Source organism: Anas acuta, chromosome 12 (assembly GCF_963932015.1).
Source record: "Anas acuta chromosome 12, bAnaAcu1.1, whole genome shotgun sequence".
Classification (NCBI taxonomy): Eukaryota; Metazoa; Chordata; class Aves; order Anseriformes; family Anatidae; genus Anas; species Anas acuta.
The window spans coordinates 3690947-3718550 of NC_088990.1; the positions used below are offsets into that span (position 1 = coordinate 3690947).

General features: G+C 41.8%; 1 protein-coding gene across 3 annotated transcripts in view; it reads left to right on the plus strand.

Moving 5' to 3' along the window:
- Positions 1-27604, plus strand: part of ADAMTS17 (ADAM metallopeptidase with thrombospondin type 1 motif 17) — a 173853-nt gene that overhangs the window by 16152 nt on the left and 130097 nt on the right. For all 3 annotated transcript variants that reach the window (XM_068695902.1, XM_068695903.1, XM_068695904.1), the window contains exons 4-7: positions 6547-6719; positions 17297-17380; positions 17953-18110; positions 24015-24058. In XM_068695902.1, coding sequence (XP_068552003.1) covers positions 6547-6719; positions 17297-17380; positions 17953-18110; positions 24015-24058 — 459 coding nt within the window. The remainder of the gene's footprint in view (positions 1-6546; positions 6720-17296; positions 17381-17952; positions 18111-24014; positions 24059-27604) is intronic.

Below are 27604 nucleotides of genomic sequence, written 5' to 3' on the forward strand. Positions count from 1 at the left end.
GTCCCTGTTCAAAAGCTCTAAGCTTCCTTGGGGTAGTTTGTGAATCATCATCCATATACGTCCCACTCTGAGCATCCACAACGGAAGGCACTGAAAGTTTAAGGTTGCTTGGACCTCTAATTCTTCAGCAGTTTCTTTATTTACAGATTAGGCCTAGTAACAGAGCTGGCAGTGGTACTGTGAGGCTTTGGCTCTGAAAAGTTGCTCCATAAACTGGTGGTTTCTTTCTGTGATCTGCTCCCTGTGTAGTTTGACATACATATATACATAATGGATTAGAAATAACTATTACACTGTTTTTTACTTCAGTTTGACCTGCAGAGCCAACACAGTTATGGGAGATGAAGTGCATTCTTTACTGGATTTTGCAAATCACCAGAAACAAATTGCGTGGCTTCCAAGGAGGTCTGTGCTACCTCTCTCAAGGTGTAGGTGTAGTGGTGAGGCCAGACTGTAAGTGGGGAACTCCTGGTTTGGTAAAGTCTCCGTGGGTTCTTCCAACCTCAGCAGAAGTGGTTGGCGTTGGCTGCCAAAGCTCAGGATGGGCTGGTATGGCTGGAAGTTGTGAAAACATTCTTTGCAAACCAAGCACGTTCACTAAAGACTCATTAAAACAAAATAAACCTGGAGGCCGACGATGCCATTTTTCACAGTAAAGCTGCAGCCAAGTGTTTTGTAGTCTCTAAAGCCCTGGAATGGATTAGGATTGTGCGTTATGATTGGTCTCAGATCTGCTACGTTTAAGTGATCAGAACTGAGGACTCTGAGTTCAGTCCCACATACATCACTCCTTGTCACTTGGATCTTAATTGTATTTGTGTTACAGGATCTTCCCCATGGCCCCAGGCAAGCTGGGACCTTTGTGTCAGTCACAAGCAAAGGAAATCAGTTCTGCTTCAGAGAACTTACAGCTAGTAACACAGCAGATCAAATAGGAAGAGAAAACAAGGCACAGAGACTTAGAGGGAGTGACAGAGCAGGTATTTCCATTCCTACTTCAGTGGTCCTAGGTAGGATTAGGCAATGCTCAGTGTGCCTGCTTTGTGTAACAGTAAATTGTCTTCTGTCGTACTTGAGCGAGTCCTTGTGTCTAGTTGAGTGGAAAGCCTACATTGAGGGTGTGCTTTTAAAAGGAGATGAGTGCGTGTAGTTGAGGAGGTGGCGATCTCAGAAACCCTGCTGACAAATTGATCCAGTGAGCTGGTGGAGGTCATAGTGCTGTCCTGTGCTGTTGTACAGGGCTGTTTCTGTTGGTCTATCTTTAACTGATAAACATTCGTGTCTGTATTTCACCCTCCCCCCCCCCCAACCTGATCTTAATTCAACCTAGGAAGGAAGCCTGCTTGTATTCTCTTTAGATTTTTGTTTTTCTCTTCTCCTGGGACGTAAATGCCACTGATAACTTCCACTTCTTGTTTCATTTGCTTCTTGTTCAATTTTATACATTTCATTTTTGACTTTAAATGAAATCAAGTCATTGTGATACATCTGAAAAGTTATTTGAAATCAGTGCAGTGTCTAGATTGAATAGCAGTGTCCAAGAGGTGTATGTGCAGTACGTTAATCTTTTAAACGCAGAATTAATAGCCTTTTGAGAGGAGTTTGTATTTTACTAGTGGTCCCAGAGGAACTTTGTGGTATCCTGTCCCTATGATAATACAGAAAACTTGCTCTTCTTCAGACTGAGTTATGGTTAGTATATACCTTAGCAAGAACTTCCTGTAATTTCTAGCCTTGGTTTGTGTACAGTGACTCTCAGTCTCTCTTTTGCTCCAGACAGGTGATGATTTTTGTTTTTACATGAAAGTAGTAAAACATGCCTGATGTGAGTACCAGAAGAGGATTCTCTAAGCTCCTGAGGCATAGGGACAGTCAATGTGGCCAGGTGGGACAAATAGTTCTTTCCTTTTTATGTTGCTGAAGTACCAGCATAGAGGAAAACAGAGCTAGCCCTCCAGGTGAGGACATAGAGATGTTACAAGGGTCATTGGTGGAGGGAGCTAGCAGAGGGCTGCCTGGGGAAGAGGTGGAGAGGATTTTTAAGGCAGCAATAGAAAAGGGCTTCTAGGGAGAAATCTGGCCTTGTACAAAGAATTCTACAGTTTGGCTTGTATTTGTGGCTGTCGTTGAACTGCATCCAGAAACCTTCTGTAGGTTTAACTAGAGTGAGGTAGCTAAAATTACAAAGGGGAAGATTAGGGAGAAATAAAGTTTGAGGGCTAGGAATGAAGGTCGGTCTTGAGATGAATCTGGGAAATACTGTTGGAAGGGAGGTAGGAGGAGCAGGAAGGGACTCTGCAGTTACAGCAGGAACATGCCAAGAACCAGACAGTGCTAGACAGGGCTTTCGGTGTGTAATAGGAAAAGGTCATTTGGGGCGGTTGCTTTGGAATTATACATCTGTTGGGTTGCCATAAAAAGCACTCGAACATAAGGAGTTTTCTATTGAGGCTTCAGAATAGCTCTGTTGTGCTACATATGTAATATTTTTTGCCATTCTGAGGGAGATTTTGAAGACTGTTGGACTGCAGAAGGTGATAGGATCATGTTGCTCTGCCTGCAGCTAGCCATGGAAAGGTAAGAGCCTGTAACGAAAGCCAGCTATTGAGCTTCTGCAGCGTTAGGTGCACTTTATGCTGAGGATCCAGTGCTGTACTGCTCTTCTGCCATCATGTAACAGCCCTGCATTTTGTGGGATTTTGGGCCAGATAGGCTGTGTAACACACTGTCAAAGTGACTGGCAAAAGAGTAATGTCCCTTGTGCCTAGTCACCCACAGCATATACGTGCTGTGCTGTAGATTGCCTGTTTCAGCTCATATTTCACATGTATTTCTGACCTCTTAAGCGGGGAACACCTGACTCCTAAAATAGTGTGCAATTTGGTTATGTATGCTCCCCGCTATGTAAACTCCTCTGACAGCCTCCTGCCCATGTTTTATGGCCTCTCATGCCTTCACACTAACACTTAACATCTGCACCACAAAATTTGTAACATCAGTTTGTTCAAATAAAGAATCCACCAAGCATTTAATCCTTGTTTTAATGGCTGATGTTTATTTTAGTTTGGGGTTTCATGTACTCATGGAGGGTTTCTCTGCCCATAGTCCATAAATCACATAGGGTAGGAGTGAGACTTCTCTGTGCTGATTTGTTTCTGAAGTGAGGCTCTAGAGATTTTTATTTTTTATTTTTGGTACCTCCATAAAGCTGATTTACCTCAGGTATGAGTTGCAGATGCATTAGTGTGAGTTATTTTTAGTATTGGTTTCTGATCTTTGGCTCCTCTTCATGAATTGTCTCTGATACAGAATACGTGTATTTCTTTTGTTCTGTTTGTTGTTGTTCATCCATGCAAATGAGGAGTTTTGTGTTTTCTCCATGTGCCTGATTAGGCTGGAAAATTGTTTGCATATGTGGGAGGCAGGAAGATGCAAATAGGGACTGCTCTGAAAGCAGCCCTCTGCAAGTGCAAAAAGGACAAACAGGCTAAAGAAAAGGTATCTAGAGAGGATCTGCAAACCTAAGAAGGGAAAGAAAAAAGAAAGGGAACAAAGAGGGGACTTCCATTCAAGCAGTTTGCTTTGCTTTGCCTTACCTCTTGAGTAGTGACCACCTGAGCTCTCTGTCGGCTCCCTTGGGACCATTACACATCACCTGTTTTAGGCACTTGGTAAGCTTGCAGTTGGAGATTGTTAGAAAGCAGATGAGGGCGAGAGCTCAGATTCTCAACGTTAGGTCACTTTGGCTGTGTTTCTAGGCGAGCCTGTGGGGTGAGAGTTTTCCACACACGATTTCTAGTCCCTGCCACCCAGTGGAAAGCAGCCAATCCACAAATTCAAATAAAACTTGCGGAGGGTTGGGGTCCAGAGGCTTTGTGTGAAGCAAGACTACCCAGAAATTTGTCAGGGGTCCCTTTGCTGCTGCTCTCCAGAAATCACACCTTTTGGAGTTTTGTACAGCTGCCTCCTCCAAAGAGGTGCTGAGTGGAACGGGCAAGGCCTTGCCAATTCTTTCACCTGCCTCGCGAGGAGGGACCGCGCCAGGCAGTTGCATGGCAAATGCAAGCTACAGTCTGGCATAGTGGCTTCCTTCTTTGACAACAGTGGCTTCTTTTCCACCAAAAAGAGATTTTTGAAGTGGAATCCTAAGTGCTCTGAATTTACTTTCCTCCACTTAGGGATTTTTCACAGCTTTTTCAATGCTAGGCCCAGACTTACTTGAGTTGAGGCTTAAACGCCCTAGGAGGTTTATACCAGCTGAAAACCTTGAATTTATCAGGGAGTTACCAGTGCAATAATTTGATGGAGGATTGCTGCTGCTTCTGAGAAGGTTTTGATTGCCAGCAGCAAGACCCAAAAGATCAGTGTTCACACTGGAATAATCTTCTCTGACTTCTCTCCTGATATTTAAATGATAACCTCGAAAGTCCTGCAGCTGAAGATGTGTGGCTTTGCAGAGTGGCTGAATGGAATGGAACAAAATGAATAGAGAAACAAACATGAGAGCTATTTCACAGAAATGAGGTGAAATCATCTCCATTTCATAGTTGGCAAACCAAAGGTGTGCTCATCTGTCCTTTCTGCTATAGTTGCTCCGTTTTATCTTCTTGCTTTTCTCAAGCACCTAGAAACATATGCATCCCCTATTCTGAGGCAGATTGTCACGATTGCACCCTTTTCTGTAGCTGTCCTGCAGACCATGTGAAAAGAAGCCTTGAAACTTGGTAATTTTCTTCTTTGCTTCTAGCATGTAGCTCCCATTATTTATGAGCACCCCAGGATTTTGTTTTTTTGCTTGTCAAGGGGCTCCCGTCTGTCTTGTCAGACCCAGGGGGATATTTCCAAACCCTTTTTCAAATGATTCAAATCAAATTTCATGGTTGTTTTCTTAGTTTAAAATATATACCAAGTGTTGACAGTTGATGCCTTGGGCACAAAAGCATGTACAGAGCGATACTGGAATGACTGCTAGACAACTGAGAACAGGGATGGGATGGATGTGTGCAAATGTGCACATCGACAAGACAGAAAATGGGATAAAAAGAAGACAGAGCCCTTTTCAGTTGGGCTTTGGGGAGCTTACAACTGATGAAGTTGGTCACTGTGATTACAAGAAGTTGGGGAAACTGTGCACCTGGATGTTAGTGCCTTTACCAGCCTGGAACACAAGGGAATTTCAAGCTTGAAATACGTAAAGAGCTGCTAAACAGAATGTGGGGAGAAAAAAAAAATCAAAAGGGATTGACTGCTTTGGGAAACTAGCAGCATGTGTAGTGGGACATGAAAGTTATCTGTCTGATCATCCAGCATGTTCTATCCCATGTCACTTTTCAGTTGACTGTTGTCTTTACACTCTACGCTGTTTCAGGACCTGTTGTGTGTTCTACTCCCTTCCTCACTAAAAGAAATTGGCACTGATATTGGTGTCAATATCTTATCCATAGGCTATTGCAGGCTGAGCAGTAAGTGAATCTTAGTGAATCTTGGCAGTTCGTATCTTTCTGCAAAATACATTTGTCTTAATGACTTCATTTGCTTTTCTTTCATTTTACTATTGAAAACATGAATACATTTCTTGTGACTGAAATAAAACGAGTAGATTCGGTTTCAGATCTGAACTTAATTTCTCCTTTGTTCATGCCTCAGCTGCTTTGCACATCTGCCTTTGAGCCGTGAAACACGTTTCACCTTCCAGTTTAGAAGGGGACAAATAGTAATGTATTAGCTTCTCAGTTTGGAGGAAGCAAAATTTAACTTCCGTGCTTTAATTTTTGTGTTAGCAGTAGTTTACTACTGCTTTACTTTGCAGTCTGTAGCATGGGTCACTTTTACAGGTTCCAATAACTTAAGACCATGAAGGATCAGCTGGTCTAGGGGTTCCCTGCTTTTGGTGTACATACCACAATAGAGAGGCGTGCGAGCGCTCTGCGCGTAGGTGGCCAGTGACTGCAGCTGCTGGTGTGTGTGATCATGCCAATAGCAATAAATGAGCAAAGAAAGCTTGAGAAGGTCTTATCTAGCCTGACCTTCTGCACTTCTGGGTTTTATCCAGAGACTTCTGCAGTTGGCCAGTAATGCATGTTCCAAAACAATCTGACTTAATTTAAAATTTTTGAGTGATTAAGACTCTATCTTTTTGGTATTTTGTGTTCTTTTGAATTGCTATAGTAATGCTGGTAGCAAGTTAAAATGAAACTGATTGAAATACTGACTCCAGGAATATCTTGCAACTTCCTTGGCTAACAAGAACCTATGGAGTCTAGTATGTGTTGCATCCCACAACACAGTCTCTTATCCTAAATTTTTTCCCGATTTTTTTCCTGAATTGCAGCTTGTTCCATTGTAGTGTGATGTTGCTTTTCTCACAAGCAGGATTTCCATTTCATACTTGCAATGGAACCTCTAAGTTGCTTCTTCATCAAAGAACATTTTAATGAGAAGTCGTTGCAGTCTGAATTTGCACAAGCGTATGTGATAAAAAGAATATAAATGTTTTACTATGATCTGCCAGCTACAAGGTGTCCTAATAAATATTTTGACTTTTAGAAAAGAAGAGGCAAAAGAAGATGAAATCAACCAGTGACTGGAGGGAGAGAAGAAATGCTATTCGGCTTACCAACGAGTACACAGTAGAAACACTGGTGGTGGCAGATGCTGATATGGTCCAATACCATGGTGCAGAGGCTGCCCAAAGATTCATCCTCACAGTTATGAATATGGTGAGTATTTACTTCACTCTCAAAAGAAGCAGCAGGAGTAAGCAGTTCATAGCTAAGGATAGATTAAAGCTGGCTGCCTTGACAGCTGAACTGGGTAACTGTTTTGGCCTTGAGGTATGAGGAAAGATTTTGTTTTTCTTGTGTAATGGGCCTCTTCTCCCTCATCTATGTGATTCACTGTATTTGCCTAACACAGTCACAATTAAAAAGAAAAAAAAACACACACAGATATTTTGAAAGTAACATTGCAATTTTTCAGTTGGGTAGCATTTTGGAGTTGTTCGGGAGTAGTGTTTTCTACCGTGTTTTCTGTACTGCTGTGCTTTACCTTGGAAGAAAGGTTTCAAGAGTGGATAAGTAGTCTCATCTGACATAGTGTTTCTTGTTTTCATTTTTGTTTGTTTTTATTTTTTATTTTTATTTTTATTTGTTTTTAAGAAGATATTTCTGTGTGGGTCATTGTCATAGGAGGCAGTTAAATTGTTACAGCACAAAGCCTGGCTTTGTCAGTTAGGAACACTTCTTATTTCTGATTTGCACATAATGAAAATGTCTGCTTCCCTTGCTGTAGAAAGCCCGTCAAACTCATCACTGCCCGCTGATAGGAATTTCAGATGATGAATCATCTTCAGAGCTCATCTGAAGTGTGCTTGTTAATTTGTTAGCTGTCTAGTAGTATTCAGCCTCAGTTGATAAGGGAGCACAATGGGTGCTCACTCAGTTGTTGGCAGAGGAAATTAAAAGACAATGGCTGAACTGGATGTGGACACTGAAAACTCTACTTGGAGTCAGCAGGGGTCCTTCCAGAGGCACTTGCTCAAGGAAGTCTTGAAGAAGCTTGTGTTTCTGTGTAACTTCCAGGAACAGTTCATTCTCTTGAGGACAGCTCTGTTTTTGCTCATGAGCAGCAAATTGGATTGGGAAAAAAAAACAGTAATTAACAGTAATTGACTGGTCATGCTTCCCAGTGAAGACCTGAGTGGCAGATGTTCAGTGCATAACCTAGCAATGGGACAACGGAGCTTTATAAGAGGTCTTGTATTCCTTTACCAAGTGCTGGTGTGAAGGAGCCCTCCTGTAGTGAAGTATTTTGCTGATTAAGTAGGTATTTTAACTAGTCTTTTCCTTTAATGAGGTGTTTCCCTCTGTCCCTTCTTCTACCTTTCATTTTGCCATCTAGCATGCTGTGACAATAGTCATGTAATAGGGCATCATTGTGTCTCTCTCTTTATTTGGGTTGGTTTGTAGGAAATGTCTTCTTTCAACAAAGCCATTCTTGTGACCATCCCTTCAGGCTCTACTGACTTTCTTGCATTTAAGGATGTTTGCTGGGGTCTCAAGTGCCTTATTTTTCTCAGAGCCATGGTCCCCCCACCTTTTCACATACCATCTTTGCAGTGCAGCAGAACACAAGTTCGGCTCTGAACAACTCTGCTACTCAAGTCACTTTTTAATCCAACCTGATGCACATTTATGAATGTAACGTGTGCCAGGGCTGAGTTTCGGCCATGTGTCAGATTCTTGGGACCTTGTGAGGGGCGATGGATGCAGTTTGTTTGCACTGGCAAGCCAGGGCTTCTCCTGAAATCTGCTCTGAAATATTTTGTCAGTGTGATAGTAAAGCTCTACCACTGTGCCTGTCTGATTCGCAGGGGCCAGGATAGACCGTGATTTATGGCTGTGAGATCTGTTAAAGCTTGTGTATAGTCATGTCTTGATGGTCTTCTTGCCAAACGATCTCTTCTTTCACTGTAGACATCAGTACATCTCTATCTTGTGTAGCTTTATCAGACTGTTAAACATCATTTGGGTTGAATACACTAAACAAAAGTTGGCCATGAATGCTGTTGTTTGTCCAGGCTGAGAAGTCCTGCAGAAAATCTCAGCAACATCAGCTTGCTAGGTGTGTTTGTATGTGAGGAGGTGATGATGGATTGGGTCCTGCAAACCCATTTTCTAAACAGATATTGGAACTTAATTTCGAATGGGTTTGGCTGATGGTCTTTTAAGCTCGATTTTGATGCTGTAGTATGAGCTCAGCCCTTTAGTAGACACTAGAGAGTGCACATGGAAGAGGAGTCTTGGCTGAGGAGCACATTTACTTGACATCTCCTAAGGTGTAAAATCCAGCTGAAATGCTTCCCACTGTTAAGTCATTGCTCCTGGGGACTCATCCATGTGGTTTTTCTGCTGTCTGATAGGGTTTGAATTTGTTTTAGCTTTTCTGCCTTCAGAGGAGCACTGAGAGTGTCCTTCACCTTAGTCTGGCCACCTACTTTCCCATGCTTGTAGAAGCATAGTACCTTTCAGGCTTCTGCCTCCCTGAGGAAAGTGGTTGTGAAAGGCCAGCAAACTCAGAGGATACTGGGGAATAATAATAGGCAAACACATAGATCGCATTATTGCATAAATCTTTTAGTGATGAGGCTATAAAACGAGGTGAAATTCAAGAAAATCAAAGGGAATTTCAGCATTCCATTGTTACATGCCGTAACAAAAGCAGATCCTCGCCCTACCAAAAGAGGATGAAGAACAATTCAGAAAATATATTTCAGGAAAAGAGATGTGGTCAAGGTATGCCTTAGCTGAACCCTTCACCCAGCCACATTCCTTTGGTAGTGCCTGCACCAAACACGATGAATCCTTGTGTGTTAGTTTCTCATCTTTAAATTTGTGGTATGTGGAGAAGAACGACCATAACTCCTTCAGAAAATAACTGCGACACCTTCTTCTGGTGCAGGATCAGTTGTGCTCTGTATACCCATGCCATGAAGCAGCCTCCTGGCTGCTTGGGGTCTTTGTTTCCTGCCTGCCTCACTGTGACTCCTGTCAGCCTTCTATGGCTGTTTAGCTGGGGGACAGGATTTGCCCCATGATATTAGGCAGTGCTTATTCAGCTATGCTGCAGGATGGCGGGCTGCCTCTAAAAGAAACCAGAATGTTAATTTTGGCTTGGATACTTGCATTTAAGCAAATAGAACATTACTGGTCAGGGGTATATTAAGTTAACTCCTCTCTGTAAGCCATTACGTTTACTGTCAAACCACAAAACAAGCATTAAGAGGTCTTATTAATGCATTTTATATTTATAGACATTTTAAATAAAGTGATCTGCCTTCAAGTATTTAATATCTATTTATGTTACAAGAATTTCTGAAGGGGAAAAAAGTCAGCATTACAAAATACAGTTTTATTGCTCCCTTGGTAAATGAGAATCCTGGGAGGGGGAACTACTCTAGAATAACAGCTAAGAAATAGAAAGCTAAGAAATAAAGCAAAACCCTTTTGCAACCCAGAAATACCAGGTAGAGCTTCATGTAGGAAATGATGTGTTTTTAATAATATTCTGTGGTTCTGACCACCCCCCTGAACAGAAAAAAGATTCACATTAAGGTTCCTTGTTATTTCTGAATGTCACTGTAGAGGTGCAAGCTCTTCCATTTAATAATCTAATATTTGAAGTTGTATGAAACCTTTTTCCAAGATTACGGAATAATTTTCCTCTCAGGTACTCTGCAATGTATGAGTGGGAACAAGCATGGCTCCAAGGCTTTGAGTTAATTTTTTTTAAAATGTCACCACCTCTAAAATTAAATATTTTCTTGATTTCTCACAAGGAGTTTGATTCAGAACAATTGCACCCATGGGAGATTTGTGATGGCTTTGTGACCATTAAAAAAAAAAAGCTGATGAAGTTGTCAAATGCCACCATGTACATCTGCAGCCTTAGCGAGGCAACAAATTTATGGGCATGCTGGATGCAAGGGCATGGATGTGGAGAGATGTCAGCAGAATTACATAAATGCAAAACCAGCTGCTTAAGTAGATGTGCTAATCTTTTTGTAAGTTAAACTCCCTTGGAATTGATCTTTTGTACAATGTGATGCAGTGTTAACATTTTACTTTGTCATCTCTGTACATCCTTTGGCATGAGGGCATCTCCAGTTTCCTGCCTTCGCTCCTGCTCTCCTTCAGTAACCACCAGCATTTAGAACTGCTTTTAAACCCTAAAGCAAAGTGTCTTTATGGTAAAACATACTTATTTTGCTCACCCATTCTGTTGGTCTGCTTCTGGCAGCTGTAACTTCTTACTTCATTTCATCCATTTGGAGGCTATTTGGATGGATATTCTATTTCCTGTGAGGTCCTGTGTTGCTCCTGCAAGGTGGGCTTCATCTAAACTCAACTTCAGGCTTCTCTGCCTGAAACTAGGAGAGCAGCACATTGGTCTCTCCTTTCCTTTCCCCAGTGTTTCTTTCAATATGCTCACAGTAGCTGCTGTTCTGGGATCAGTTCAGGAGCAGGTTTTGAAGGATGGGACATACACTGCTTTCTGCAGTTTTATGCTTTTGTTTTTCCTTGTTTAATTTTCAGCAGTTAGACAGAAAGGAGATTATCTGTTCTCAGAGGCAGATACGCTGGCCTCTGGTGCGCCTGGTCTTCACAACTCCAGTCTTCAGCTTCCTGGACAAAAGTCTGTGATTCAAGTCATTGGTCATAGCAGTGTTCCTAATGATGAGGAATAACTAGCTTCAGCTAGTACCTGATCAACAAATTGTGAATGTTGGCTCCTTGCAATTATGCAGAGCTTGCTTTGCAAGTGAAGTCCTGTTGAGACAGACACTCTGCACATTTAGGGACAAAGATGTCTGAGTTACCAGGACCACAACACAGGAATTTAAAAGCTGCTGTCTATGTGTTTAAAAACTTTAAGTAAATAAAAGTGCATTTTTGGAGCTTTGGAGTAAGTGAAATTTGTAGCTTGGTTTTGAGCTTGACTTTTTCTGAAAGAATACAGCAAGTACACAGGGACGCAGGGGTAAGTTTCTGTAGTGTATGTTAGTTCTGCAGCTGTTCCTAAGCCATGCGATTAGTGTGAAAGCCCTATGCAATAGCAAGCAGTAACTTGAAGTTAGTGATCTTTTGGATGTCATTAAGAGGGAAAAATTTTATGTTGTTCTTTAGGAATAATACTGCTTTACTCTCTGAAGCCTTTTTTAACACTCTGCAGATCATTTTTCATTTTGGATTTCCCCTGTGAGAGCTTTCTCTGCATTGAAGAAGCAGATAAAATCACTTTTATCATGCACGTATTGATGGATTTACATCTCTGTTCTCTTGGGTGCTGGCACATAAAGTCTCCAGAGCTGCTGCTGATAATCAGCTCCCTTGCCCTGGTCTGGAATTTTCATGATGGGAATGTAAGGGAATAGGATATAAATATTTGATCACGGTCTACAGATTTCTTTCCAGCAGTCCCAAGAGAAAGAGTTATGTCAACTGTATCTTATAAAGAACATTAATATGTTCTTTTTCATAATGTTTAAAGGGGAAATCTGAAAGCTTGGCTTCAGGTGGGTGTTAGAAATCCTATAGCACTTTTCAAAACAAGTAAAAGACAACCTCAGTAACCTGACTAATGCTTCTGCTGCCCAAACATCTTCCAGCAGCCAAAGCCATGGGGAGGCTGTAGCTTGAATGCTAAGCTGGGAGGATGGGGAGGGGGGGCGAGAAGGAAGGGAATAAAAAAAAAATGCCATTCACCCTCAGGGTTGCTGTGCTGAACTCCAGAACATCTGAAACACACACGTCTCCCTCCCACCATCCACCTGCAGAGGAAGCTCTTGAGAATTTAAAAAAAATAAACAAACTGATGTACTTTAGTTCTTCTCTTATCCCAATTCCTCATGTCTGGGTTGTACTTCATGCATGCTGGGGCAGGCTTGGACAGCTTATGCCAAAACTGCATTTATTCTGTCCCTTCCATGTCAATGGTATGAGGAGAAAGAAGGGCAGGAGGAATGCAAACAGGGGAGGAGGAGAAAGATGGTTCAGGCTTCACACTTCTGTCATTTCTTGAGGGCATTCTGAGCAGTAAGGCTCTGTCAGGAAAATGTGTACAAGGGAAGGAGATGTCAGAGAAATTGACGTTATTTTTTTCATTTTTCTCCTGCAACTCCTCTTCCATTATTCTGTCTTGTTTTGTGAGGCTTATTATTATACCTCTTTCTGTTCCCAAAGCACTCTTTGTGCTTTTGATGATTCCTCATAGGATGGAAGTTAAGATAACATAGTTCACGTTCAGCAGGGTTACCAGTGCCTGTGACTGCGTTTTAGACACATTGACAATTTTTCACACCCCTTCCCTTCAGTCCAGTGATCAAGAACGTCCCTCGCTCTTCCAGCCAAGCTGCTTTCTGGAGATGTGATGACACCCTAAAACAGCAGCCTTTGCATTTTGTTCCATGGCAGAGCTTAGCAAAGCATTAGTAGGTTTCATGCAGCTGGCTCTTCTGTTCCCAGCTGCTTCACTTTATTAAAAAGTTCTAAAATACCCCAAATATTCTTTCTTTCCTCATGTTAGGAGGCCACAGCAACCTCAAGGGTCTGATGCAATTGCAGGCTTGAGGGAGGGTGGCCCACAGCATGGCGAGTGGGAGGGGAGGTGTCTGTGAGTCAGTCTGCCTAAAAATGCACGCTGTCCATGCAGCAGTAAATCTTGAGAACATCTGCACTGGGAAATACCAATCCTCCTCCCCTGGTACCAATTATCTCAGCCATTTTACAGGGTACTGTTAGCTCATGCGCTGATGATAGCCTGTTGGGCACAGCCAACAGCTTTTGACACGCAAAGTGGGTGACGTTTCCCTGTAGGCTAGGGGAGAAGGGCAGAAGGTGGTCACGGCCATGGTGGAGCCTGACTTTAAGCAGGAATAACTTACTGTTTTGAATTCTTTTTATTTTAAATAGACACCTGGGCTCCGTGATAATACTCACTTTGGGCACAACCTGCCTTGTACAATCTAGTTTAATTCTGGCCATGTGCTGCCAAAATGGCTCTGAATGGCCTGTATGGAATTCAGTCTCTTGTTTCCTTGTCAGGTCATTTAAGGGCTGGTTGTCTTACTGAGGTTCTTTCTAGCCTTAAACACTGTTATTTGAGACAGTTTGGGTGTTCATTTAAAAGGCAGTGTACTGGGTGTTACCATCAAGGCTTTGGCAGGAGCGGCTCCTGTGAGGAGACCGAGGGCTGCCCTGCGCCACACGCAGCCGGTTCCAGTCAGCTCCACAGCGGTGCCACCACAGGGCACTAGCTAGTGGCACCTATGTAAAGATGGGTTTTAAGAAAGCACAAAACTCCACTCAGGCAGTGAGAAGTGAGGAAAGAAGTGTGAGAAACAGCCTGGAGCAGGCTGGGATTCCCTGGAAGAAGTGGGGCTGGGATGAGGAGGCCGCGCTGGAGCCGGCCTTCCTGACAGGAATTGGCCTCCATGGAGAGGACCCACGCTGGAGCAGGGAAATCGGTGAGGAAGAAGCTCAGAGGGGAATTGTTACAGGCTGTTATTGGTCTGATTTGTGGTTAAATGAGGTGGTCCTGTCAGTACAGGGATAATAGTATCCATCCTGTACTTACTTTATTAATGAGCGAGAGCTGTTCGGAAGATGATGTTTGCTTGTGCAAACCAACGTGCAGGCAAACTTTTAGGTCAGTTTTCTTGCTAATTTACCTGTAGACTTTAAACCATTTTGAATGACAGGGTTTTTTTGCAGGTGGAGCTGTACAGATCCTTGCTGAATCTTTGTAGAACTTTCTGTATAAAATTTTATAGGGGGGTTTGCTAAGAAGAAATAGAGGAATCGGTGAAGGCAAATGAAGCTAGAGTGTCCTCTCCTGCTTGGTTCATGAAAGAAGAGTGGAAATTGTAAACGTATTTTGACATTGTTCTGCAGTTCTGGTGCAGGAACATCTTAAATTATAGTGCTGCTGTCTTCTTCACCTGAGCTTATGATCACACTTCAAATCCTGAGAAGCAGTGCAGAGTTGTGAGAAAAATACAACAGAAAATATTGGATTACTGTTTTCTGGCAACGGTCTGTCCTTCTCTGAGGAAAAATTCTTGAAACTTCAATAAGAAATGATTTACCCCAACGTGTAGGTATTGTGAGCTAGTGCACTTTACTGCCTTTTGCCAGGAATACATCATCTACTTAAAGATTGGTCCTTCTAGTTAACAGATAGGCATGGCCCGAATATGCACCGCCACTTTTGATTGCACCACTTCTTCAAAATTCAGCTGTCTGTCCTAAAGCATCAGGAAAAACTCTTCTTGCTAATATAGTACACTGGCATTTATTCCCCCATGATACTGAGCAGTCTGCCGTAATCAGTTTGTTAGCCCAGCGCTGTGGTGTTAGGCAATTTACAGTATGTTTATCTGTACACACATTAAAGTGCTGGTTATGAGTGCATAGGAGCCAGTCTGACAGAACAGAAACAAATGTCTCCCTCTTAATCCAGTCAGAGCTCATGGACTGAAAGGTCTGGTTCAGCCTCAGAGGCATTTGGAGTAAGGGGCAGAAGCAGAACTAGCTGGGAGATGGCTGATAAGAGGGGGTCTGTCTCTTCTCTAGGTGGCATTGTGTTTGAATGCTTCAGTTGTACTGAAGTAGAACAGCCACTTGCACCAGTCAAACTTATTTAGTAGAGGGAAAGAGGTTATTGTTCTTACTAGACAGCAGAAATCACCACAAGCCTGGGGTTTCTTTGGGCTCCATTTAAGAAAGTAAACAAACAAAGGTTGAATAAACATGCAAAGTAAAGCCTTTTTTGCATACAGGGTGTCTTTTTGGCTTAGTATCCAATTGTTGCTACTGCCTACAAGGTCCAGCACTTCTCTGATTGCTGATGGATGCAGATACAAATAGAATCAAATTATCCTTTGGATGGAGGAAGCACGAAAGAAGAGAAAAGGAAGAGGGTCTGACAGCTTTGAAAACAAGAAGCTAAACTTTCCAGTAACTGGCTTGTGTTCTGCAGATTTTGTCACTGAAAACTGCCTTTTGAAGTCAGTGGCTTTTGGATCTGTTGTTGCAGCATCTAGACAGGCAGCTTTTCTGCTCAGATGGAAAGATCATCATACATGAGGCCTAATGATAAGAACTTACTTGCCGTTCTGCCATTTTATGAATAGAAGCTTTACAGGACGCTAGCAGTGGTCTAGGCAAATCAAAGGCATCCTTCACGGGATCATGGCAAACATTCATTAGCCTGTCCAGTGGTGCATGAGAGACTGACTTGATCAGTGTGATGCTCCCATTGACCCTTTCAACTGAATGTCCAGGTCGCTGTTTACAGATAGGTGAACTGTCAGAGCTCTTGTCTGCAAGTTTTGAGCTTACACCCCCTACCCAGCCCCCTCCCAGGCTCTGTAGCGAGGGGCCTTAGCTGCTCTACCAACATACCCCCGAGGTAAGTAAATAGTACCAGCACTTGTGTGCATTTGTATGCCAACCGAAGGGTAGATAAATGGCTCATTGTGCTCATACTGAAGGTCAGTGGGTCAAATACTGAGCAGTGTCTGTCTTGCAGTCTGTGCCTAAATTATAGGAAACATTTAAATGTATGATTAAATCCAACCCCAAACACTAGCGTGCTTAAGAAAGCTCTTACACTGAGCACATTCCTGAGTATTTGCACAAATAGGAAAACTACCAAGTGTTGAAAACAATATCCGAAATATGTTCATGTCTTGAGTTTCTTGTAGGAAGTTAGCTGAGCCTGTGTGATATTTCTAGCCAAGTGAGACATGGATAAGGAATATAGCTTACTCAGGACCGAGTCCTGCAGCCACTAGTCAGGCGTCTCTCTTCAGTTGTCTTGTTTTTGTGTTGTTGTTTTGACTGAACAGGGAATGCAGTATTGATCCAGAAGTTATTATGGGGGCATTTAAAACCCTTTTAAAATGACCCCCTGCCTCACCTTTTTCTTTATACATTCTAGTTAAACGATTTGTACACAGAGAAATGGTGGAGTAAAATTCTGGCATCCATTAAGATCTTATATTCTAATCTATAAGAATGACGTGAAGTATCTGAGCTGGAATGCAAAATCTGGAGAAACTAGTAAGGTAGTTTCCGGTGCTATTTTTGTATTTCCTGAGGCTTGTGTCATTATGTGCTGCCTTATTACTATTCTCTTATATAAGATATGAAAATAACAGAGGGAAATTGCTTTTCCATTCTATTTCCTGAAGTCTAAAACACACCATTATTTCATCTTGCATTCAGATATCTCTGATATTTAAATGCTGAAGATCCATATTAGTTGGATGCTTCGTAATGTATGTCCATGTTCCTAAGGCTTTGGAGTTCCTTTGGAATATTGCTCTTCTTTCCTTCATTGCTCAGCAACCTTTTCTCTCATTTATTCCACTTTAAAGTATTTTTCTTTCTGTAGCTAGATTATGGTTTTGTCTGTTTTTTATTGTTTCTGTCCCCAAATGCTGGACCTTACTCAAATTGGTCAGTTGGTGAAGCCAAATGCTATATAGTAGGAGCAAATGTATTGTATTTTTGTGTCTTAGCTATGCTGTAGTATATGGAACTGTTAGAGTGGTAATACAATAGCTCATAAGATTGTTTATTTTGACCAGAGTAGCACAGCCCATTTGGTTTTGGTTTGGGTCTGTTTTCTGAAGGAGAAATGTCTAACTTCAGTCACAGTTAGTTCCTTCAACCTTACTATGTCTTGGCATTCTTACTAATGTACTGTGGATGTTTTCTGTGCATTTTAACAGGTGTACAACATGTTTCAACATCAAAGTCTTGGAATTAAAGTCAGCATTCGAGTGACAAAACTAGTCCTGCTTCGCAATCGACCTGTAAGTTCTAACTCATTTTTGCCCTTCTGCTGTAATGGTGCCACTGTATTCTCACAGGCAGAGCAGGATCCCTGTGCTGCCTGGGTGGGAAATGTGGGCTGTCTGTGCTTAGGATCACAAAATGTAACTGGTGCCTGCCTGCCATGCTACGCTGGGTAGTGTTACAGGTGAGAAGTACAAGGGGCCACAGGAGTGAAAGGAGCTACAGTCCTTTTATTTCGCCTGTCTGGTAAATCTCTGCCTGCTTATAGTTGTGAACCAGACTTGGGAATTAACTGTTAGAAAAAATAAAAATTATACGGCTTTGGTATCAAAAATACAACTTCCAGATTTAGGAGACTTTTGAAGCTTGTGACTGCTGCCAGCTGATGGATTTTGTTCTGTAGATCAGATGGCAGAGAGCAGTGTTGGTTCCAAAGTCTCTCCTTCGCCCACTCAGATGAAGCTGGTTTTGCACTTTTCTTCCTCTCATAGCTGTATCTTGAACCCTCTGTTTTTTATCAGAGATAAAAACGTGTTGTGTAAATGCTGTGACTGATATTTCTTATTTTGTGTCCCTTTCTATCCGAAAGGCAAAGTTGTCTATCGGGCATCATGGAGAGAGGTCTCTGGAGAGTTTTTGTCACTGGCAAAATGAAGAGTATGGTGGAGCGAAGTACCTTGGTAACAACCAGGTTCCTGGTGCGAGGGATGACACCCCCCCTGTGGATGCTGCTGTTTTTGTAACCAGGTATAGTGAGGTCAGCTTTATCAGTTTACTTAACCAGTACTGGCCAGTAGTCACTTATGAGGTTACCTGGTCCAGCAGTAATAGAAGAAAAAGATCCATTGATGATGCATTTTCTATGTGGGTGCTGTTTGGAGGGCTCAAATTTGCCTTGTTTTTTTTTTGTGTATGTTTAATGATGTACAAAAGCATTGTCAGTCACCGTAGCGTGTCATAGTCAGGCTACAGGCAAGATACTTTTTTCTTGGACCAGCTGGTTTAAGTGGAAAAGAAATGGGTGAGGTTTTGGAGGACAAGACCTTCATCCTAGAAGAAAGAAGCTGCCAAGTTGAGAACACGGGTAAGAACAAGTGCTCTGAGTGTAATTAGGTAGATATGCATATTGAACAGTCTGAGAGGAGAGATAGTTGGTACCTGTGGAGCATACTGCGTGTCAGTAGGAGGGATGTGGTAAGGGAGTTCTCTCTTAAAGTGAGAGATGAATACCAGAAACTAAATTAATTTTCTTGCTCTTTGCCTCAGGAGATAACCACTTCAACATCCCTCCTCTATCATAGCTCAGATCAGTAGTTCTTAATTTGTATGTTTGAAACCTACTGCATTTATTTCAGACATGAAATAATCTGTGTATGCATATTACAGCAAATTTCCTTGCACCCTGCAGCCCTGCCTATTGATACATGTATATCAAACACATCAGGGTATGGCCCAGATACAGTAAATGAAAGGAATGTTTTCTGTGTTAACCTGCAATCTTTTTCCTGCGACTTCGCTACTTGAGCTCATCCTCAGAATATAATTCAAGTCCTGTGTCCCTCACAGTCACTGTAAATTTTGAGTATCAAATCCGTGGTCTTCTAAGTTGATTGCATACTTTAAGGTTTACACTAAGAACGCATTGTTACAGAAATGATCGCTGAATAATTAAAGTGAGCACAAAAAAACAGTGTAAAATGGATGCTGTGTGTGCTACAAAGACACTGCTTCCTACCCCTGTCTTTCCTAGTTAGAGACAGGAAATGTCTGTACTGTACTGCAGCTTAGTATTATTCACCTCTGCTACCTTTTTTCCTTGCCAACAATGCAACTAGAAATGCATGGTTTTGCTTAAACTGCTATTCTGATTGCAATTGTCTCTTGTGTTAACCATCACATTGCGAATTCTCCATGGGATTTTCGTGAGTGTTCAGTAAAATAGCTGGTGAGCAGGGCATGGAGCCAGCAAAGTTCCTAAGAGTACACCTTCACAGACATATGTGCAGTTCCCCCAAATCCTTCTTTCTCTCCTGTATTCAGTGTAGTCCAACCAAGCACTTAAGCGGATACTTAACATTTTAGACAGGGTGAATAGTTCCTTTGAAGTCAATGGGCTGAACATCCTGGTTATAGTTGAGCATGTGCTTTATTGGATCAGGGCCTAAATAAATAACCAACATTTTTGTTAAACTCATCTGGACATCCAGTTGTCCTGCATGACAAGTGAGGCAGACAGAATCTTTTCTGATGTGCTCTAAGCACAGGGTGGAAGGAATGAGCAGTGCATTTCGTCTGTGCATTCTCTCTGCAGCTTATAAAATTGAGTGCGTAATGTCAGGCTAAATGAGTTGGACTCAGGCATTTGAGAAAGAATTGTGGAGATGTTCGCAGGGCTCAGTAAATTCACAGGTTTTTGTGATCAGAATATTTGGAGAAGTATAGGTTCAATTGGGTTAGAAACTAGGTTCATGTTTTGTGAGAAAGTTCAGGCCAGGGAGCCCTCAGCTGTGTAAGAGCAGCATTTTTTCTGTTTCATAGGCCAGCAGTGTTTACTTGTATCCTTCCTTATTGCTGCACCTTGTTATTGAACCCATCCTGCCTCTGCTGCGTAGAGGATGCCATGTTGCTTGGAAGACTTCTGGCCCAGCAGCCTGATTCCTTTGTCAGGGAAATAAGGTTTTCTACTCTAGGCTTTGGAAGTGTGTGTGTTTCTGTCCATCCCTTGACCACCCTCCTCAGGACTGTGCAGAAGGACCAGCAGCAGGGGATATGGACAACATGTCCAGTACAAGCAATAGTGCCAGAAGAAGCGGAAGCTGAATTTTTCAGCAACTACTTTAGCAGTAGGAAAAGATTATTTTGGGTCAACCTCTAAAGAAATCTCCCTGGTTCCAATCTGGCTGTGTTCGTTTGAAATAACAAGGCACACTTGCCTTTTGGAACTTCACCTGAAAATGGTATTCCCCATATACTCAGTTGGATGTAAACGTAGGTGATCTAGGTGGCAGGTATATCCCTCCTGTGGGATAGTAGTAGTATCTCTACCTAATTGACTTCCAGGTAAGAGGTATACTATGTCTGTGAAATAAGATGTACCACTGCCCAGTTCAGTAAATAAAGGAGCAGTGGTAAAAAATCTCATACAGTCCTGAAGGTTTGAGTATAGTGCAGTGGTTTGTATAATCTTCACACTTTTCCTTGTCCAAATTCTGCTTTTGAACTCATAGAAATTCAGATCTTTGGCACCTACCAGTAATACATTTCATATTTTGGTGAGCAGCTGACCAGAATAGCTTCCTTCTGCAGAGTCTGCATCTTAGACGTTTGTCCAGCCCTCCACCTTCCCATTAAGTGGGCAAGTGAAGCAATTCCTTATGCATTCAGAAAGCTGGGCTCACAGGGCTACTAAATGTATATATGGATGGACCGAGCTTTCTTTGGCAAGCTTATACCTGTACATGTTTTCCTCTGTCCTTTAGCTTTGTGACCCTGAAAGGTTAAACTGGTCAAAAGATGTCATTTGAAGGATGCTAGTAAGTAGTCACTAAACAGAGTATTTCTTGTTCATGTTGCACAGTTCAACAACTGTCCTCCTTTCTTACAGGAAGGACTTGAATTGCAAAATTCAGCTTAGCACAGTTAGGTATTTTTTTCCAGTTCGTGTGAGCCAGATGGAAGAGTGACTTTAGGAGGAGTTCTGAGCTCTTCTTTTCTGGCTCTTTTTATTGAACAAAACAACTGACATATTGTCATTATTTTTTTTCAGAAGAATTGTTGAATTCTGCTAATGAAAACAGTCCATGATATAACAAGTGATAATGACTGAGAATTTCACAGATCTCTAAAAGATCACAACACATGTGCTGCTTGATTCAGCCAGTGGCTAAAAGTGCAGAGGAAATTTGCTTCACTGCTATAGTGTGAGATTTCAATACATTATCCAAAACTTGGTGTGATAAGGTCAGGTCTGGCCTTAGATTTGAATTGTAGGTCTCAGAGTAACAGTTTTATTCCAACATATCTCTATAAAACATCCCACTAACAAAGCTGTAGTCTCTGTGATAAGAGATCTCAACGCATGCAGTGAATATGAAGGTATCTTTTTTATATCCTTAGAGCATCATTATGGCATTATTCATGTCAGGCTCTTATTTCAAAAACGTAGATGCAGTAAAGCTCAAAAATGCTCCAGGGAGACCTGTGATTGAAACCTTTTTAAAAGCAGATCAGTTCCTGTACCATGACGGGGCCATTTTACCTCACTGGTGTGACTTATCCACAGGTGAGACAGATCTGCCTTAATGCCTTTGTGATCTTTGGTCCCTCTCACGATTTTGCAACAAAGGACTGTAGGAGTTTCAGTGTATAGGTTTTTGTTTAGGCAGCTTGCATTTGGAAGGGGCAGGAGACTCACTGAGCTCATTTGTGACTGTAGGTTTGGATGTGTTTTTCTGCTTTTTCTACAGAATTTTGGAGTAAAACTTATACAATAGGTCCGGATAATTTAAAGCCTAGCATTTTGATACAAGGTCTTTGAATAGAAGCATGGTATTGCTTGGACTTGTGTTTGTGACACTTTTAAAGGATGGGCTGGGGAAGTTTCATATTTGCAACCCCGCAGGCAGTGAATCGGGCAGCTGTGTTCAGCTCTTCTTGCTGACCTGTCTTGAGTCCTATCCTGACCAGATGGCATCGCAGCACTCTTTACAGACAAAGATGGTTACACATCTGTAGGAGAGTCTGCAAGTTGTGCTGGATTGCTTACAGGACCCTTCTTTTTATGGCATGGTGGGTAATTTCTGCAGGGAGCTACCTGAAAGTGCCAGATACCTTTCAGTGTGCAACACAGAGCGCAAGGAGCAAAACTTGCTGTGCTTTATTTGCAGAGCTGGCCAGCCCCTGAGGAGAGAGATGCTTTTCTAGCAATGGCCTTTTGCCATCTACTAATAGTTGAACTATCTGTTGTCACAAGAAAAGCATCTGTTTGATTTACCAGTTTATATAACGTAATAAGTCCTTAAATAAACCTCTGTCAAGTTGGCTCTGGGAATTCAAGCAGGCGTGCTTGTGCCAGCTCTGTCAGGAGACTGTCATTAGTCTTCTTTGGAAGGGCTGGAATGCCAAGGTGTCGAGACACAGTAAGGCTGTGGTGAAAAATGAAAGCTGGGGCTGGTGTGTGGTCGTAGCTTCCATTTTTTGTTTTGTTCCTAACTGATTTTTAACACTTTACTTGTTATATTTTTTCTGCGTTGAAGCATGGTGAGATTTCAGTATCTGCTTAGCAAGAGCTCGTGATAACTTTTGTTTCCCTCCTTCCAAGTCCTTGGCCACCTGATTTGTGATTTCCAAAGAGTGAAGGGTTTGCATTTGTAAGCCACAGACCTCGGCCTTAAGTCCCTTTTCTTACAAATTCTAATTTCATTATTTTTTTTCTTCAGGAAAGAAATATTTTTAGTCTCTTTATTCTTCCTCCTGCCAAACTCTTAAAATTCCGCACGGGACTTGGGCATTTCAGACAACACACAAAGTGTTGTCATGTAATTCTCTCACTAGCTTCCCATCAGGGTGAGGACACATGACAGAGATTATGGTTTCTCAGCTTCCTTTTAACCATGCGATGCTTTTCTCCAGCTCTTCTTCGTAGCAGATGGTACTGCAAAGCAGGACTGAAGATAGCTCCTAAACACTTAGGCCTAAGTGCTTATTGAAATATATTCAAACTATTACTTTAGTTTAAAAATACTTCTCACACTTCTCTCTCATGAGGAAAGTCGCTTGCAAAATCTTCTCACGTGCAATGGTATTACCTGGACGCTGAGCTTTCAAGGCTTTTCTTCCTGTTTCTGTTTAACACAGCTCCATGGATCCCTGGCAGGATCCGTGGATGCCAGTGGCATATGTAGTATCTTTTCCTGCCTCGATGAAATCTAGGGAGACTGGATGAGATGTGGAGGGATAATAAAGACCAAATGAAGTCTATTAAATGTGTGTGTATTGGCTTTGAATCACAAAATGAGAAACTTGACTATGACATGTTTAGCTGAAGCCAACTCACCTAGCTGTTTCCTGGCAAATTCTGAAATTCTCGTATTTGTTTTTGTGCAAACATCTGTCTTTCTCTGTTTAGTTCTGCTTGTTTCTTTTCCTTTTCTATTCCAGTGGAAGGAGAAAAAACCTGAAGAACTGAGACTTTCTGAGTAGACATGATCAGTTGTGTGTCTCCAGGCAGTGTCCCCACATGTCCCTTTCTCCCACTTTTGATGGTGCTATTGCATCACAGGGTGTGTGTTCCTTTCTGTTACAATTCTCCTCTCAAAATGAGAGGTTCATTTTTAATCCAGTTGCTGATGAAGTCTGACATCCTAGAGTGAGACAGTTCTCTTACATGATGTGGCAGTACTCTTCTGCATGCAAAATCTGAAGTATTAAATTGGACAGTAATATGGAGCTGATTCACATAATTGCTTGTAATCTTGCAGTAGCAATCAACATTGCTATCTGTGTTGTTATCATGTAGACTCCACAGCAATTAAATAAATAAAAAAAATCCCTCAACACCCATGATATGTGAGTCATGCACCACTGCTTTTTCCTAGCCTGAAGTCTGGAGGCACAGGATACATTTGACTTCTGTTCTGTTTTGCTTTCTAGGACAGATTTCTGCGTACACAAAGACGAGCCTTGTGACACTGTGGGTAAGTCAAGGAAGTAGGGGCAAGTATTTTGATAGCCACCTCTGTGCTGAGAGGAGCTTTCTGGGCAATCTTTCATTCTTTGGTTTACTGTAATGCTGTTTTTGCTTTTCTGAATACTTCTGTGATGCAAATATGGATTAGTTGAGCAGGGTATGAACTATAAATAATCCATTAAATTCTAACCCCTCCTAAGCACTGGAGGTCTCTGAGTTCAGGAAGTAATCTTAAATGATTCAACTTCTTTGGAACAGATGTAGAATTTAGATAATTGGAGATTAAGAAATTGTCTTTTGGTTTGTCTGTGTAATGTACCTTTCAGTGCTTCCTCACCTAAAACAATTTGCTAACTAAAGAATGTATTGCAGTTGTACGGATCTGTGTAACACTCCCAGTTCAAACTGGCACTCAGAGAAGAATACCTCATTGTGGGAATGCCAAGTTAAATCTTCTTTTCCGCCTCCGACTTCCGAACTGCCTTTAATCTTACCCAACCCCTGGATACACAGGGTCCTTACATCCTACTCTGTTTCTCTCTTTCTTTCTTTCTTTCTTTATTTTACTTAGGTAGCAGTAACCTTCACTGTGTCTGTTCTGGTGGTTTTTATTTAGTCATCACAGTAGCAGCAGTGTTTGGAGGTATAACTCAACATCCTCTCTGTGGTGATTGTATGATTTTTTTAGACTTGTTTCAAGGTCAAGGTGCCCCTTATCCTACATTCTGTGTAAACTTGGAGTGGGTCCTGAATTTCAGCTGATCTTAAACTTCAATGCTTGTGGAGACACTTGACAGCAGAGCAAGCCCTAGTCTCCAGTAGTGGGTGACAAGGAGCATGGGGGAAAGTCTTCAGCAGAAGCTTTGAGGCTGCCTGTAGAAGTCTTATCTCAGATTGCGGATCCTTCCCTCTCCGTATTGTGGAGACTGATCAGGTGAAAGAAGGAAATACAGAGCTGAAAAATGAATACGTTTTCTTTTCAAACACAATCAAGGCCTGACCTTTATGTCCAAGTTTGCCAGAGGGAATCCCTCACAATATATTTATTCTTTGTCCAGTGGGAAGCACACTTCCACTGAGCAAGGTTTTTGTCCTATGTACCTGCATGTGGAGATGACTGTGGTAAGATACAATAAAGAAGTAAAGAAAAAGAAGAGAAGCTGATGGGAGACACATGCTGACTAAGGTCAGAGCTTTTCCCATTTTTAAAGACAGTATAGCTTAAGATCTCTGTTCAGGGAATGATATTACCATAGACAACATGACTAAGGAAATGTTTTTATGACTTATTTTCTGTTCTTAAAATATCCAAATACTTTCTGTGCTGTGACTTGCTGCAGACTCTGGGCTCCCATGGTGAAACTGGAAGATCAGAGCGATAAAGATTAAACTCATTTGTTACTATTTCCAGCATAGTTTTTCTAAGATACTGAGAAGTTGAATGTTCCTGTGAGAAAACCAGTCTGGCCTCTTCCTGAGCCTACTTCTCTTTCCTTCTCTCCTGACAGTTTCACTGTGTACACTAGCATCTTCACTTGCACATTTTCTATGCCATACTTTTCCGCTATTTGAACTCGGAGGCAGCGTGGCATATCCCTGAGTACAAGGAAACCCTCTATCATATGATACCATCTTACTTGTCTTAAATCCTGTTGAAATAAGTAAATATTTTGATAACATCAATTTTCAAGCATTATTGCCTGTGCCCTAATTGTTGAGTTACTGCAGTTGTGTTAGATCGTCTACAAATTTAGGCCATTATCTGTGTGTTGCGTGTATTGGCAGCGTATTTTGAAAGGTTTCTTCAAAACCTGAAAACCAGGAGTTACTCTGGGGGAGCTGCAGTTGGAATGAAGTCCAGCCAGGTTACACTGCTCATGGATACTTACCCGTCCCTACCTTGAGAAATGGAGCTGGGGCTTAGTGGCTGAATGTAGAGCCTGAAAGAAGAAAACCAATTCTTCTGGTCATCAGCTCGCTAAGGAGTGATGCGGGGGTGCAGTATGAAATTGGACAATGCTGGATTTTGAGGGATTCACAGCCATAAAGCAAATCATATTTCATGTCTGAGCCCTTATATGAGTTCTAAACCCACAAGACCATGTCTGATAATTAAAGGCAGGGTGTCTGATACCCTGAATCTATCATATTTGTCATTTGCTTATGGATCGTTGTCTTTGCTTTCCGTGGATGGGTACTGCACAGTATTAGCTTCATTTCCCTTTTTCCGCCAAAAGTATTGGTGATATATACTGTTGAAAGTTAGCTTATGTGTAATTTTTTCATATTACAGATATTAGACTAGAAGGGAATTCAGCCTTCTGGTGTTTGGATGTGTCACAGCAGAGGAAGAATAAATTAAGGAATATATTTTGTGGCATGCCATCAGTTTGAGAAAGGGGCTACTGTTGGTAATAATGAATTTTAACTGTGTGAAAGATTTTCCAGTTTTCCTCTGTGGTCAAAGTAGGGAAAAATAGTTGTCAGTCACAGAGAAACAGGCTTTAATAGCCACTCTTCTGTGCCCTGTATATATATAGGTTATGTTAGTGGCAACGTAGCATGGCATGTACTTGAGTTTTGTACAAATGCAGTGATCAAAGGAGGCTGATACCCGTTGGTACGATATACTGGCTTTTGAAGAATTGTGTTGATACTTCAGCTCTCTCTCTCACTCCAGCTTCTGTAGACAGTCCCCTCCAAATCAGCAAGAGTACCTGTGAGAGCAAAAAGCAAGTCCAGAGAGTGACACTGCATGTGGTCTTGAAGGTGATGCTGAGGCTGTAGCGCTACCCAAAGTTCTCTAGAACAGCAACTTGCTTTGATTCTTGCCTTATGCTTCACTTTTCTATATGAAGAACTGATCTCACCAGATGCATATGTGTTTTTATACCCTCTGAAGGTGGCCATTGCAGTGTGGTACACTGCCATCCTGTAAAGGAAGAATCATCTTCTTGGTGAGCAGGCAGTCTCCTAAACAAGGAAACTGAGGCTGCTGCTCTATATAAGGCACAGAATCTGGACTCTAGACTCCTGATTCCTATTCCCAGCTTTGGCACTGAATCATTGTGTGACATTTGGCAAGTCACTTATGTTTGGAATACTTCTGTCTACCTCTATGAAATGGGGATTTTGAGTGCAAAGCTACAGGAGATTGTATGGCTTAAGTAATTCACATACAAAGCAGTGCAATGTCCTTGAGCATATGATGCAAATATAAGTCCAGAATCTAATGTTGCTTAGTCATGTTTAAGAGCATATACAGACTCCGTTAGATTATGTGCACTAAAATTAGGGGATTTAGAGCACTGTAAGTAAAGTTGTTATTTTTTTTGGTGACATTTCCTTGATTTTCTTTACAGTATGAAAAATACGCAAGCAAAACTTTCTTTGGTGGAAATACTGAGGCTTAGCTGTTGTTCGGAAGTGGGATTATGAAGTTTAAATGGTTTATAAGAGGTGTTCATTTGTGCTCAAAAAGATCCATATTGAAAAACCTGTCTGGAATCTTTGCCTGCCATGCAGACACAGAGAGAAAACAGCAGCAGGAGGT